This window comes from Pempheris klunzingeri, chromosome 19, assembly GCF_042242105.1.
Source record: "Pempheris klunzingeri isolate RE-2024b chromosome 19, fPemKlu1.hap1, whole genome shotgun sequence".
In the NCBI taxonomy this organism is placed as follows: Eukaryota; Metazoa; Chordata; class Actinopteri; order Acropomatiformes; family Pempheridae; genus Pempheris; species Pempheris klunzingeri.
This window is the reverse complement of record NC_092030.1, coordinates 605,748-621,331: the sequence shown is the minus strand read 5'-3', so window position 1 is coordinate 621,331 and position 15,584 is coordinate 605,748. Positions and strand designations below refer to the sequence as shown.

At 45.6% G+C, this 15,584-nt stretch overlaps 1 protein-coding gene across 2 annotated transcripts; it reads right to left on the bottom strand.

Moving 5' to 3' along the window:
* Nucleotides 1-2,774: 2,774 nt before the first annotated feature.
* On the bottom strand, nucleotides 2,775-15,044 carry fyb1b (FYN binding protein 1 b). Of its 2 annotated transcripts, XM_070850165.1 has the most exons (19): nucleotides 15,004-15,044; nucleotides 11,234-12,206; nucleotides 8,855-8,990; nucleotides 8,697-8,770; nucleotides 8,443-8,465; nucleotides 8,254-8,306; nucleotides 7,837-7,969; nucleotides 7,552-7,711; nucleotides 7,313-7,433; nucleotides 6,888-6,907; nucleotides 6,707-6,779; nucleotides 6,467-6,553; nucleotides 5,989-6,029; nucleotides 5,429-5,498; nucleotides 5,214-5,313; nucleotides 4,439-4,601; nucleotides 4,282-4,315; nucleotides 3,566-3,597; nucleotides 2,775-3,471 (listed from the first exon to the last, which is right to left on the bottom strand). In XM_070850165.1, the coding sequence occupies exons 1-19, from the start codon at nucleotides 15,004-15,006 to the stop codon at nucleotides 3,449-3,451; spliced, it is 2,319 nt and encodes a 772-aa protein (XP_070706266.1). In that variant the 5' UTR covers nucleotides 15,007-15,044; the 3' UTR covers nucleotides 2,775-3,448. The 2 variants fall into 2 exon arrangements, with proteins under 2 accessions (XP_070706266.1, XP_070706267.1); XM_070850166.1 differs by lacking the exon at nucleotides 6,467-6,553.
* Between the last annotated feature and the right edge of the window lie 540 nt (nucleotides 15,045-15,584).

Below are 15,584 nucleotides of genomic sequence, written 5' to 3'. Positions count from 1 at the left end.
CGAGTCCAGAGGCCGTTCATTTGAGGATGGAGTCAGAATTGGCTGCAGAGAGAATCAGACGGGAAAATAAGTCAGGGAGACATTTAGTGTGTGTGTGTGTGTGTGTGTGTGTGTGTGTGTGTGTGTGTGTGTGTGTGTGTGTGTGAGTGTGAGTGTGAGTGTGAGTGTGAGTGAGTGTGAGTGAGTGTGAGTGAGTGTGTGAGTGAGTGTGTGTGTGTGTGTGTGTCCTGGGCTACCTTCTGACAGCTCTTTGTAGATGCGCTCCTGCTCCTCTCGGACCTTCTTCTCCGCCTCCTCGACCCTCCTTTCCTCCTCAGCGATCGGCTTTAGGTACTCTGGACAAGACACAAGAGTCACAAGAGGCAGAACTAACTCATAGATTCATTTATACTTTAGAGACCAGAGCAGGGCTGCATTAAACATCCTGTATCCCATGAAAACTGAGGAAAAAAGAACTTTAAAACAAGTTTACAGCGTGAGAACTCATTGAAGTCCTTTCTTCTTCTTAATCAGTTTATTGGTTTATTGGTATTTTCTTAAGTTTACTGGGCTTCACTGAGGGTTTTCAGAAATATCTGGTGAAATATCTTAACAAGCTCAAATCTGTAGTAAATCAAATAAAAACTGGGCCCCTTGGATCCAAATAGACAAATAATGCATTTAATTATTATACCAACCCCCCCAACATTAATTTATGTTAATTAAGGTGTCTGACATCACCTGTCACTGCTTTTATGTTCATGATGAAACTTTATAATCTAATTTCTACTGAAATAATCAATGGTCAAACACTGACCTGCTGTAGGTGTGAAAGGTGGCACACCTTCTTACCACAGAGCTTAAACTGGTAAATTAACCAGCTGTTAGTAGTTAGTAGTTAGTGTGAACTCAGGCCTCACTGCACTGTGCTGAATTACAGCATTGCAACTTCCTATTACACCTTTTTTGCAGCTGCCATAGTAGGAAAAGCTCAGGTGATGCTGGTGTCATACAGGTGTGTGACAGTGAGAGACCATGACACTGAAGCAGCTAAACGGACTTTAACCTTCTTTTCTCCCATCATCATTTCCACCGGTGCTTTTCCCTCTGACATGTCAGGGTGTTAGTATTAAAACTGCTTTGACTTTACTGTCCTCGTCTCTGCAGACTGGCGCATGCGCAGACAGACTTACCAAACCTCTGCTTGCCATAGAAGATGCCGAGCAGCAGGGCAGACCACCTGGCCGTCTGAAACAAAGAGGTTCATACTGGTTAGGGTCAACTGAGACTAGCCTGCTAACTGATATTAGCTCAGTTAGCATCAAAGACATAAAGTCTATGATGAGATTCTTCTTTAACAGAGTGGAACATTTCCACTGCTACTTTTAAACACAGCGGATATAGCTGCTAGGGCTATGTTACCTTACAGATGTCTTTAACGACACCCCAGGTGTGGTCACCGTTTGATTAGACCACCGTGGACACCTGCACACACACGCCCCGCTCAGTGAGCCGGGACAGGGCTGCAGCTCAGAGCAGCTCTGACCCCTCTGCTGGCCGGATAACTCAGCTAACTATGACACACTGGCTTCAAAGCAGCTCTACAGCCAGTAATGATAATCGGGGACCTGCTATCAGACAGACGTGGAAAATGCTTCACGTGTTTCAGCTGTTTCTGCTGAGGAAAGTTCACCTGTGTGACGTTACAGCCTCTCAATGTCACAGCTAGCAAACATTAGCTAACATGCTAAGTTACTGACGCAACGGACTTTAACAGCCAAAGCGGCGGCGGCGGCTTGAGAGGAAAGCTGGCGTTTAAATTTCATCCATTCGGTCCACACTGACGGACAGCGATCTGAAGGGCAAATAATTTGTCTTTTTACCTTGATGAGCGGCGACACTGCGACTGGAGGAGCCATTGTGAAGCGAGGAAGTGACTTCCGGTAAGAGCGGAAGTACTTTCTTCTTCTTCTGTTTTTTTCTTGACATGGCGGAAGTTAAATCCTGATGAGCAAGGCACCAAAAAATAAAATAAAATAAATTCATTGTCACCACTGACTGATTTCACTCTGTCTGAGAAGATGTTCAATTTATATAAAACATGTCGTGAAAAGTTATGGAGAAGCAGAAAACACTCATATTCAATGAGCAGTTTTCTTGCATTTTTGACAGAAAAGTGTGTCAAACGTTTGCGACACTCAAGTAGATGGCTGTTTGTGGTTAAACCAAAAGGATCTTCCAGGTCTCTCTCTGTAGGGATCCTTTCCATGATGCTGTCACACACTTAGAATAACACTCTGAGCCTGTCAGTGGATCAAACAAGCTCTTTTAGTGGATGTAATCCACCAATTAACTTTTCTGTTGATCAACCGGTCCATTAACCAACCAATCAGCTGTCCATGACGGTGTAAACTCAGTAAGGTTGGGTAGGTATATTAAACCTTGTCCTGTTCTCTTCCTCTAATCTGTGTTAATATTCTACTAATAACCTCACTGACAGTAAAACATGTAACTTCTACTTGGGATCCAAAGTCCTGCGTTGAGTTTGCTGCTGCTGTTGTACTTCCTGACGGCTGCCACTAGATGCTCTTCTTGCTCATAAACTGCACAGAGAAGGACATGATGGTTTAGTTACTGGGAGGAAGAAGCCAGGTAGTCTTCATCTCACCATGAATCACCGGCACACACCACAGACAGCAGTGTGTCACTGTGTGTGCTACCGTAGAGGTGGAACATCAGAGATTCACTCTGACAGGACTAATAAGATCTGAAGCCAAAAACCAGACACACAAAGCTTTCTTCCAAAATGGTGTGTGTTTATGTCATAATTGTATGTACAGTATTTTAGAGGCACTTTGGCACAGCAACAGTCGTTAAACTTAAACAACTTACAACGCTGAAAATGTTGAGACAAAGACGCCAGTGTTTCCAGCCGGCCTTACAGACAGCAACAGGAGTCACGGACAGAATCATATCATGGACATTCATTAAAACCAAAATAGCAAGTGATGTTTACAACTGTCACTTAAATATGCTGCTTTTCTCATTTAAAGCTGCTGAACACAGTAGAAGCAGAAGACCTGCAGCTGAAGGGGAGAAATGACGCAGACTTAGAAACAGAGATGTGAAAATACTGTTGTTCTAACAAATGTTTCCCATGTGAGATGTTGCAAGTGACATAACCACATTTAAAATAGTTTTGATTTGTTTAGTTTTTGTGGAGAAACAGAATTTAAAAGGACGACATTGTTCAAAGGAATTAGAGCTCGTCTGATTCCAGGTCTCTGAATCGTTGCCCACATGTCTTTATAATTAATTTATGCAGCGACTCAAAGTTTGATTCAGAAATAATGACGTGAAGATGAAATTACAGTTCAGTCTGATTATCAGGCTGATTATCAAAGCAGCTCCCAGTTTTTACCATCAGTGGACATAATAAATAACATGAACAGTAAACCCAGGATGTCTCTCAGTCGTTGTCGTAGATGCAGTCTGTAAAGAAAAGTGTTCATATTGATTACATTTATCAATGATATGGTTGATTTATATGAACATGACAGGATGAAAGAGGAACTGAAAATCATACCATCTCCAATATCATCGTAAATGTCGCCATCACTGTAAAAAAGAATGAAACGATCAGTACCGACAGCCTCCAGTAGTTGTAAAGCTGGCCCCTATCTTCACATATTTTGGAGTCGAAATGACAACATAAGCCACTGACAGGCTCAGAGTGTTATTCTAAGTGTGTGACAGCATGATGGAAAGGATCCCTACAGAGAGAGACCTGGAAGATCCTTTTGGTTTAACCACAAACAGCCGTTATATCGCTCTCTGCACACACACCAGACTACATTCACTAAAACAGTCATTTTAGCCATTTTAGCTCAGTGAGTTACTAGACTACTGCAGGCTTGATCTGTGAGTTTGTTTGTGTTGTTGTGTGTTACACAATTATTATTTAAAACACCAAAGTCACAAAATAACACAATAACACAGCTGATTGATGCAGCTATAGACCAGCAACTCCTGTGGTCTGTGAGATAAAATCACTGTTTTTGTCAATGGAGTCTGGTGGGAGCGATATAGCAGCTGTTTGTCCCAAAGGATCATGTTACAGCCATAGCTGCCTGATGGGCGGCTGCCGCCTGAGGTGATCTACCGGACCAATCCCAAACCTTTTTGTACCTGCCTGTCATATTGAACCTAAAATATGTAAAAATAGGGTCCTGGTTTAAGAACACCAGAGTTACCCTTTAAGTTTGTCTTTCCTCAGTGTGTGTGAGTGTTTGTGGTACTTACTCCATCACGATGTGGTTGGTGGAAACATAACCAACTGTAAAAAACAGACAGACAGATTTTAGACTGGGACAGTGTAAACCACAGATCCTGATCACCTGTATTGATTAATTCTGTTTGTCGTATCAAACCCAATCAGAAACAGGCGACAGTTACTCACTCTTGCCGTCCTCGTTGCGACAGATCAGCTTGTTGTCCACAGCTTTAACAATGACGTCGAGCGTCTCTCCTGCTCTGAGGGGAAGCTCTTTCACCCCCCACCTCTTATTGGCCAGAATGGGGGAGATGGTCACCTGGTACAGCACCTGGATCTCCCCTTCATACTGAAAGACACGAACAACCGCACCAGAGTTTGAATGATGAACACATTTTAAGTTCATGACAGTTTTTCCTGCATTCCTGAAAGCAAAAGTTAACTTTATATTGACTATGATGATTATATTTAATATTCTAAGGATTGTAGGATCGTCTGCAGGATTCAGGGGATCTATTAGTAATACATAACAGTGTTTTCAGTAGTGTTCAATCTGCTGAAACTCAGCTTAGAATGAGCCTTTATATCTACATGGGGAGTCTGCCGTGTTTCTACAGTAGCCCAGAATGGACAAACAGGCCTTTTGGGTCTTTGTGTTGGAGTGGCAGCATTAATTTGGTGGTGCAATGTACCGACAGAAGATGAAGAAGAAAGAAGAAGACCATGTGTGTGTTGTGACCAATGGAGGATCAGATTATTTAGCACAACAAGAAGCAAAGGGAGTGTGAATCCTTGTGGGCCACCGTAGCTTCTCTGCAGGAAGGGGTGAGGCCAGGGGGGCTGGTTGCTTCCTCCTCACCACTTTAGGCCACTAAATCCCACAGACTGCTCCTTTAATGTGTATGAATAACCAGGCTGCAGGATAGAGGACTGGACTAATAAACATGACGTAGAGACAAACTTTAAACTTTTTCCTGAAGTCCTTCTCCTCCTTCTCAAACTTTTTCTGCTTCTTCGGGTCCATCTCTTCAGTTTTGCTTTTGCCTTTCAGGACTGGAAGACTGGAGAGCGAGAAGAACGAAGCACACAGAGGAGAGAAGAAAATCCGAAGGACGCCGTGAGTAAAATAGATCGTGGATCTGCACGTCTCATTGTTGGTCATTTGTGTGCTTGTACCTGCTGATGGGAGGAAGAGGAGGCACATTTTGGGAGTCTACGTCATCGTATATCTCCTCATCAATCGCTGCTGTGGAAGAAGTCAGACATGTGACATTTAGAACTTGTACAGACCATTTACAGACTGATCTAACTAAAGTCCACTGTCGGCTGTTTGTGAAAATATTTACAAGTATTTCCTGTTAGAGATGTTTGATATTCAATGATAAAATATGTTTAATTAAATGTTTCACTCAGAAACACAAGCTGAACACAACCTGTTTAAACTCCATCATGCTGTCCCAGTGTGGGAGCGTGGCCTCTGTGGCTGCTGTTAGCAATGTTCTCACTTTAAAGAAGTTCAGCTTCTCTAACAGGAAATCCTAAATTCACTGAGTCATTGAGCCACTTCAGCGGTGAGTCTTTGTCTGTGTGCACTGGCTCCGTTTGTTTTATTGCTTTTCATGTGCAGGAAGAAGAATGTGTTTGAGAAGTTGCATATTCTCACTTTAATAATGCCAACAAGGTAAACTTTGCTAAAAGAACCACTCCATGTCTGTGAATGTGCTGCAGAGCCGTACCTGAGGTCCCCTCTGCAGTAAACTGGCTGGGTGGAGGCACTCTGGCACAACAGAGGAAAAGTTACTCAAATGTTTCAGCATTTATATCCTTACAATATCATCATTTAAAGAAGGTTAATGTGATTCAAAGCAGATTAATGAGCTCCTCATGAATTACAGCACAGCATTTGAAGGAGTGTGTTAAAACTGTTAACAGACGATTTGTTGATTCTCTGATTAAGTCGACAGTCGCACATAAATTACGGACATGCAGATGACCTGAGAAGATTAGTAAAATCAGAGGAATTGTAATCACAGAAACACCGCTCAGATTTGCAGTGTTATTCAGGGAGAGGAGAAGTGATCTGATGTGATCTGGGGAGGGAATCACCGGCTCACAGGCAGCTTCATCTGAGAGGAGCTGTTTGGGCTTCAGATTAGGGATTAACAACAGCAGACTGTAGGTCTGTGGTCAGTCTTACTACTGAGTGTATTTTACACTTTAGTGCTGGCGGGACGGCGGCTCCGGTCAAACATCCGCATGAAGCTGCGAGGCTTCGGAGGGGAGGACTTGGGCTCCGGGGGGCTGGAGAGCCAACAAAGAGCTGCATTTCTTATTTCTCCTTCAAGTCTGAATCTTTCCTGGTGTCCATCTCTATCTAGCATTCACAGTTGGCTTGTAAAAGAGTAAAAGTTGCTCTCTATTAACTACTTTTCTCCTAAATAAATCCGTTTCTACCTGATTTCCAGGTTTGGATCGACAACATCATCGTATATTTCTCCTTCGTCGTCTGGTAGCGGAGGAAGGACGACTGCAAATACATAATTATACATCAGTAAAACAACCTTCACAGGGACACAAAGCAGACTGTGACTGAATAGAATGAAATAATTATATAATTGTAAGATGTGAGGCGTACCTCCTGGTCCTTTGAGCCCACTGTAGAGAGAGAAGAGTTTGACAGAATTGAAGAAGAGTTGCATGAGGTGCAAAAGTAAAACTCAGTTTATTTACGGGTCGTCTAGTTGCACCCAAGTGTAAATAGCCTGGTGACTAACGGGGGGGGGGGGCGATGTGGGGGATGAACAGGTCAAACACAAACTTTTTATTCTTAGACTTTGTTGATTTGAGTTTTTTTTTATTTCAGTTTTCAGTACCAAAGCTGCTTTTTAGGAAAAGATGATGGTTTGGGTTAAAATAATGAAGGCAAACGTCTCCAAGCGCTAAAGTGGAAGTATAAAAGGAACATTAAATTCAAAATATTCCCTCTGCAACATTACTGAAACATCTCAGACACATCAGGATGAGTTCAGTTTAAAGGACAGTCTGCTGTGTCTGCTGTACCTGTTCTCAGGAGGAGCCACGTCGATGTCATCGTAGACCTCGGGGTCGTACGTCTGCTGAGCTGTTCGGTTCTTCAGAGTGTTGAAGTCAATTTCCACTGAAGTGGTCTTCACATAACCGACTGTCAGAAACAAAGAGCAAAGGGAACACTGATGCCGTGTTCAAATATAAAGATATTCTGGATTAGAGATGGAACTGTAAGTCTGGTCCTGTGTCTACAGAGGGGGGATGTGACCTACTGGATCCATCCTGCGTCCGACCCAACCACTTCCCCTCTGGGTTTCCCTGGACGCGGATGATGTTGAGACACTCTCCCTGCTTCAGAGCCAGGTCGGTCTTACTGCCTCTGCAGTCCACTCGAGCCTTCCCCTGGTGGATGACCTCCAGGGGCCCGACCAGCTGACACACACGTGAAAACACAGACGGAACAATAGATGGTGAATAACGGTGTTTCCCAACCGTCTGGTTGTTCCTTGAAGGGGTCACGGCAGGTTCGCCTCAGAGCTCCCGTCTCCTTCTCTCACTTTGAATTTCTTTCTGGCGTCTTGTTCCTTCTTCTCTCGTTCCTTCTGCTCCTTCCTCTCGGCCTCCAGGCGCTTTTTCTCCTCCTTCTCGTCTTTCTCTTTCATCTTTTCTAGTTTTTGTTCCGTCGCTTCCCTTTTGACAGAGACGATAAATTAGAGGCTGTGAGAGACTTAGAAGTTTACAAGAGGGTGTTTTTACTGTTTGAAAGTTTATCTGCTTCTCCGTCTCCATCGATAAAAAGCACATCCATGAGAGATGTTTGTCGGCAGCAGAGAGTAGTGGAGTGATCGTGAAGCAGACATGAGCACAAAGTGTTCAACATGTGTTCTCCATGTTAAAATCAGAGAAGAGACACGTTGAGCTTGGAGATAATTTGGGATCTAAAGCAGAATCAGTGACCTGGGAGGTTCTCTCACCATCGCTCATCAAGATCCTCGTACATCTCTCCGTCGTCATCATTGTTTTCCTCCTGGGCCAAAAAGACGTGAATAAAAACAGCAGAGCCAGGATCAATGTGCTCACACAGAAACAAAGTGACAGCAGAAACCAAGAACGACTGAAGAGCAGAACAGAAACATTTAACCACAGATAAAAAAACGTCTCACCTGCACCTTCTGACTCGGGTGACCTTGAGAGAGACGGAGAATCATCGTTACAAACACTCAAACACTGTTTTTAGTGTTTTAGCGGTTATGTAGAAACAGACGTGTGGCAACAACTAAACTGTCCAGACAGAAACTAGAGTTTTAGCCAAAAATCAAGTGCAAACAGTATTAAAAGCCGGTGACAGTGAGGCAGACTGAACCCTGCTGCCTGTCTGTGGTGCCGACATGTGACCAAACACAGAGTGTTAGTGAACCTGCGGATGACGGCAGCGGTGGAGGAGAGCTGCTGAACTCGTCAACGTCATCGTAGAAGTCGTCCTGCTGGATCCTGAAAACACAGTCAGGGTTTACGTCTGTTAGCCGGATCCAGGCGTGTGTGATCGTCTGTGGTGCGCCTGTGTGCGCGACTTACATGGTCCCAGGGTGCCGTGGGGGGAGACTGGGAAGTACGGTCTGAGGGGGCTGAGTCGGGGTCACGTGGTTGCTATGGTTACTGGGATGAGAGGCCAGCGGGGTGGGGACGGTGGGCTTTTTAAAGGTGCCCGGACCTGTGTTAAAGCAGAGAGTCAACAGGGTCAACAGGGTCAACAGGGCGCCATACAATCATGGAAAACTTTATTGACACCCATGAACATGTAGTTTACAGTGACAGTCCTGCATTTGATGTGTTGCTCACAAAGAAAATGTTCTTTAAAGTGTCTGACACTGTTTTATCTTCTATTATTGAATGATGACACATTATTGTGTCAGCAGCTTTTTACTGTTGGAGCTTCATTCACTGATGATTCATTTAACTTATCATGGTGTAGTTTATGTGCTCATCACAGGTTTTAGAAGTGCTGCATCAGGTATCAGCACCCATCTGATATCATCTGTCTAGTTTATCTCATGAGGGCGGCTCACTGATGATGGGGGCTGTTGTAGTCCTGCAGGGTGTGCAGGTACTGCCCCCTGCTGGGTGTGCAGGTACTGCCCCCTGCTGGGTGTGCAGGTACTGCCCCCTGCTGGACCACAGTTTGCCACACAGGCCGTCCACCGAGGAGAGGTGGCACAAAAGGGTTGAAAACAAAAGAGAAATGTAGTGCAAGTGTGAGCTTGGAGATTAGCTATGCTAATATTCTCCATAAGGAATTGCTGTTTACTCCCAGATTTCTTCGTTTATATTCTCGTCAGTCAGACTAGATCCTACAGGCTGCACAGCAGTGACAGCTCTCCAGAAACTACAATAAGATGTGTGTGTACTTTTTAATGAAAACTTTAAACAAAACTGAGAGTATCTGCCCCTGACATGCAGTGGAGTGCACAGATACAGTCCCTCAGGTGTGTGTGTAGGTGCAGCACTTGAGTAAATGTAACTGACTGTATTCCACCATGTATCCATAACAACGTGCCCGTCAGTCAAAGGCCGATCACAAGAGAACACACAACCAGGAAAGTAGAAAAAAGCCTTGTAGGTGTTCAGGAGAGCTCAGAGCACGAGAGGAGGTGAGGAAACCACAAACTACAGGACAGAGAAAATAATCAAATGAGGCAGCAGCAGTGCTCTCAGCTGACGGGCATCCTCCACACATCAGGTATGCTTCTAAAAACAGAGCCTCGGCCTCGAAACTGTCCCTGAATGCTAAACTCACTTCCTCATGTGGTGAAACGAAGTGAGCACGAGGGGGGGGGGAGAAAGGAGAAACTGGAGAGGGAACTTGGCTCGGGGGAAATAGAGGAACCAAGTGTGTTCCTGTGACTTTGGTCTCTTATCTGAACAGCAGCAGCATGAACACAGGTGTTACTGTGGACAGCAGGTGGACTGAGAAACCATAGAGACTCATTCACACCTCACAGGCGTGTTCACGCAGTCTGTCCAAAGCAAGGTGTGATCAGTGACGAGAGGAAATGAAGCCCATCTCGTTCAGGCCGCAGTGAGACCTGCAAGCTGTTGACTAAGTTCCTGTTTAGAGAGTGTTTATCAGCTGGAACGGTTATTTGGACAGAAACTACAGCATCCTGGCTTCTTTCATACTGTTTGCTTTGCTGTACTGTAGCACACTGACTGGGAGCAAAACAAAACAACAGCAGGCAGATATATATATGTGTGTGTGTGTATATATATATATATATATATATATATATATATATATATATATATATATGTATATATGTATGTAAATCTATGCAGATATAGCTGAAGAAATCCTGGCTGTGGGGCCACATGTGTCCCTGCTGGCTGCCAGGATTTCTCCCCTAAACCTCCTACTTACTGTCCCTCCGTCTGTTTTCCAGCTGCTCGTTTACTGAGACAGCAGTGAACAGTCTTGTCTTTAAACCACCACAGGATTTTCATTCCATCTGGGAAAGTTATTGCTTTGCACCAATGAGGAAGTTCACTCTTATTTAGTCGATATCTGTTTTACAGCAGGAGCCTGATATCAGCAAGGCTAGTCTGACCTGCACTGATTTTAGAAACACTGAAGTCTGGACACTCCACCCCCTCCCCCAAAGCAAAAACTGTTTGATATTCTGATTATTCCCATTGTGTGCATTCATTTAACTGTTGAAATCTACTTTCTGTAAAGTTGATCTCCCCTCATGAAGGTTTCCAGTGTTTCCAGCATCAGCTGCCTGCAGCAGTAAAACTGAGAACCCTCAGTGAATCTAGATGAAGTTAATCTGGGGCCCTAGAAGTGTGATCACACATCTCTAAGTGTTGAGCCTTTATCTGTGCTGCCTGTATCCTGGGGGGGGGGGGGGGCTGCATCTGTTTATAGGTCTAAACAGAAGATAATCTGGTCCATCTTACCGTCATCAGAGGCCTCAGCAGCTCTCTTAAAGCCCTCCAGGTTGACTCTGGGGGGCCTGTTGGGTTTGGCGGGGGCAGGGCCCAGAGCTAAACTGTTGGGGAGGGGGTTACGTCTGGGCCCTGCTGTGGTGTCCCCGTTAACGGTGCCGGTGTGAGGGGGGGGCTTCTTCATGCTCGGCTTCTTACTGGCCAGAGGTTTGGGAGGAAGGATGGAGGAGGTGGCGGTGAGGGGGGGTTTGGTGGCTCCGTCTGCCTTCGCCCCCCCCTCTGCCTGCTCGGCCTTGTCCTTGTTGAAGAGGTTCTGAGCAGTCCTGAAGTTGGAGGGGGGCCTGACAGCTGGAGGTTTGTTCACAGGCTCCGTGTGAGCTGCTGCCATCTCTTCATTCTGCTGCCGCAGCTTCCCAACGCTGCTGCTCGGCTTCTGGTGCAGAGGAGGCATCTGGGGGGGGGTGGAGCCGGTCGCCCCCCCGCCGCTGTCCTCTTTCACCCAGCTGGGCTTGGAGCCGACTGCCGGAGAGGGTTTAGGAAAGGCGGGTTTGGAGTCGGTGGAGACGAGGGGGGGCTTGTTGATGGGCGGCTTGTGAAGACCTGCGGGGCCTCTGGCCTCAGCAGCCTGGGAGGAAGAGGGCTTCAGGGACACCTGCTTGTTCCCAAAGGGGGGTTTGGTGCAGGTGTCGTCCTGGACGGTGGTGAACCTGCTCGCCAGGACTTTGGTTTTGTTTGGTTCGTGTGCGTCTGTGTCGCTTCTTGTTGAAACCGTGTTTTTCAGGACAGCTGGTTTAGGAGGAACACTGATGACACTGCCGGAGAGGCTCTCCAGCACGGGCTTCTTGGCGTGTATGGCGGGGCCGGAGGACAGGGTGGACTGCAGGGGCTGTTTGGGACGTCCGGCCGGTGTGGAAGACGTCTCGTCGGTGCTCGCCCCGCTCGCCTGGAAGCGGGCCATGATGGCCTTCACGTCGGCTTTGTTTTGCTGGAGGGAACAGAAGAGGAGTTCAAAACCAGAGGTAAAAATAAAAGGAGGATGTGCTGTGCATGCTAGAATCAGAGAGACTCAGAAAAAGAGGAATAAGAGAAAAGAGATGCTCCAAAAACACCCCCTTGTGTCTTTCTCTTATTTCCCTGCTCTCTCTCTCTGTGTACCATGGTTGTTTCTCTCTTTTCTGGAGGCCACTCACAAACTTCTCGACTCCATGAACCATTTAAATACACATATAACTTATTGTTCACACTGTATGTGGTTCAGAGGGGTTGAAATGTCCCTGAATCCTCCCAGTGGTCGACCCAAAGTGACCTCAACCATAAACACAGAGGAACTAATCCACACTGCTGAATGAGCTCTTTGGTTATCAAACTGAAAGCTGGGAACCAAATTAATGTACAGCTCACATAAAATTCAAATGTGCAAATTAATAACAAATGGTACATTTGAAAAGAGAGCGTTCTCCTAAGCAGGCAGATAAAAGTGAATCATTACACAGTGTTATGAGTTTGATCCAGGTGGTCATTACTGGCAGCAGGTGTATCCGGAGCTTTATGACATACCACAGCACCCTGGCTTATCTTTGTTATGAGCACGCTGGTTAATTATATACCATGTGCACATTCCTCTGGAAGGGTGGGGGGGGAAACAAAGGTCCTTTTAACAGTATTGAAGTTCTCAGAGTGTGAAACACTGAAACATCTGGGATGTGATCATCTGTGCCATGAGCAGCCAGAGGAGCTGCAGGTGAAGTCCACTATGAGAGGAGACCAGGCAGCAGCCACACCTATTCTAATGAGGCCAGAGTCACAGACACCACAGCAGGAAGTGGAGATAAGAGTGTGAGGACAGACCGCTGCTGCTACTCCCACTGCAGCAGAGCAGTAAAAGTGAAGGAGAGCTGCACCACGGGAAGAAGAGACATGAGTGCACGAAGCTAAATGGGAAGTTGAGCAGCAGAGAACGTCACATTTCACACAGTAACACCGTGCTACAACAGGCCGGCACCAAAACACCAGCAACTGTGTTTGGCTTATGATTATGATCTTTTTGTAACCTTAAAGGATAATATCTAGTGTCTAAACGACCGGTAGATAGAAAAACTTTTGGAACTGGTGCAGCAGATCGCCTCAGTTAGCAGCCGGGAACAGGCGGCAAAGGCTGCAACGTAGTAGATCCACTAAAAGATCTTGTTTGATCCACTGACAGGCTCAGACCTGGAAGTCACCAGACTCCATTGACAAAAACACCAATTTTACCTCGCAGAGCCCAGGAGTGGATGGTCTACTGCTGCCTCCATCAGTTAGTGTATTGGTGTTATTATGTGTTACACAAACCTAACCCTAACCCTTTAAAACACCAAAGTCACACAATAACACAAGCAAACTAACGTATCCAGGCAGCAGTAAACCAGCAACTAGCATGTAGAATTACTGTTTTTGTCAGTGGAGTCTGGTATCTTTGAAGAGAGCGATATAACAGCAAAAAGGATCTTATGGATCCGTCTCTGTGGGGATCCTTTCCATAATGCTCTCTGAGCCTGACAGTGTCAAAAACGAGCTCCTTCAGTGGACGAACTTTGATCGGGCACCGTAGCCGTGAAGGATTACAGCCATCGTAGCTCACCTTTAAGTTTTAAGTTGCCTAAACATAATCGCAAAAATGTTAATACTGCTTTTGTGCTGCATGCAGCTGTTTCACAGTTTGAAGACATGACGTTCGTCTTAAACTTAGACCTCTGTCCCCTCATCATCATCATCATCATCATCACCATGGCTAAAAACACTGTTTCAGTGTGAGGGCATCCGCCAACCTTTGCTCGTGTATTAAATGGTGCCTGTAAGGTGTTGTGTGTTAACGATGAGGCTGAACATGAAATCAGGGGGAAGGACACAGAGAAAAGTTCCCTCATCACGCTTCTGCTTCTCAACCACAGTGAACTAAAAGTTACCCAATATGTTCTGTACCAGACAGCTGCAACTGCTGCTTCTCCAAATGTTGGTGCAGATGCAATTTTGGAAAAACCTACAAATTTTACCCACAAATCCTGGAAACATGTCTCAAAATAATGAGACACAACTGAAAGGAACCTCAAGCTGCAGCCATTCAGACTGACCATAAAGTTTGATTTATCATAACCTTCATAAGAGCAGGATTTACTGCAGGTTTGTTGTCCTGGACTGTTTGCTTCAGCGAGGCGTACCTGATAGATTGAGTTTACTGTGCATACAGTCCATTGTTTTAGTGGAGCGTCACTTTTATACTTTTATTGATGGGGAGAAGTGAGAACCAAAGCATCGTTGGCCACAAACACCTCAGCTAGTTTCCCTGTTACTGCAGAGGTAAATAGAAAGACTGCTGCCTATGCATTTATTTAGTTATTAAGTACACGTGTAGTCTAATGAGCTGCTGAGAAATGACAAGGGAAAGAGTGTTTCTGGTCAAAGCAAAGAGGAACCATGATTTCTATTTCAAGTGTGATGAAAAGTGGAGGTCAAAGCCGTCTTGCTCAATCTAGCTGACACGAAACCAAAAAAGAAAAAGAACTGGTGACTCCCGTTTTACACAATGTGTGACAAAAACAGAAATGGTGATTTAAGATCATCCAGTGGGTCTTTAATATTATATTCTGATAACTATAAGTCATTAAAGTGACTTGAAATGCACCTTACTATTGAAATATGACGCAGTAACCAACTACAGCACATGTCCATGAAGGACTGACCACTGCTGCTGCTCATAATATCCCCTCATATAAACAGTCTTTCTGTCCTTAAATCACACTCACCATGCTGAGGTCAACAGTCAACAGCTCTGCTACGTCCGAGCACAGAGAGGTGGAGAGAGTGTTTGTTCAGCGTGTCTGAGGGAGTTTCTGTTGCTGCCGTAGAGAGAGAGAGAGAGAGAGAGAACAGAGAGAGAGAGAACAGAGAGAGAGAGAGAGAGAGAGGTGGAGGATGGCAAAGTGTGACAAAGCATTGAGTGTGTGAGTCTGTGTGTTTGTGTGGGGGGGGAAGTAGACTCCAGCTCTGTCGGTCAAACGAGCTGCCTGCTGACTACTTCCTCTGTTAGCAGCGCTGCGTTTGAGCCTCACAGCCTCTCTTATCTCTCTGTTTCCATCTCGTGGATTTGCCTATCCCTGGCAGACTCCCTGTGTGCTCAGCAACTGATGCTCACAGGAGGAAACGGTTTCTTAGCAACCATGTGAAACACTTGGTAACAGTGAAGGACCCGACCGGGGGCACGGCAGCATGCCGGCGGGAGGAAGAGGGCTCTGCTCCGGCCTCACACATCTGACCTGGTGTTTGGTGGCTGTCGGGAGCTGAGCGGCCCCCCTGCTGGACACCGTGGTTGTCCTCTGTCATCTTT

Bases quoted from the DNA above. Each gene is read 5' to 3' on its own strand.
- fyb1b (XM_070850165.1), bottom strand. The intron at 6,908-7,312 runs GTACAGCAGACA...CTCTCTCTACAG, and splicing joins GTGGCTCCTCCTGAGAACAG to TGGGCTCAAAGGACCAGGAG. The intron at 3,598-4,281 runs GTAAGTACCACA...TCTTTTTTACAG, and splicing joins ACCAACCACATCGTGATGGA to TGATGGCGACATTTACGATG.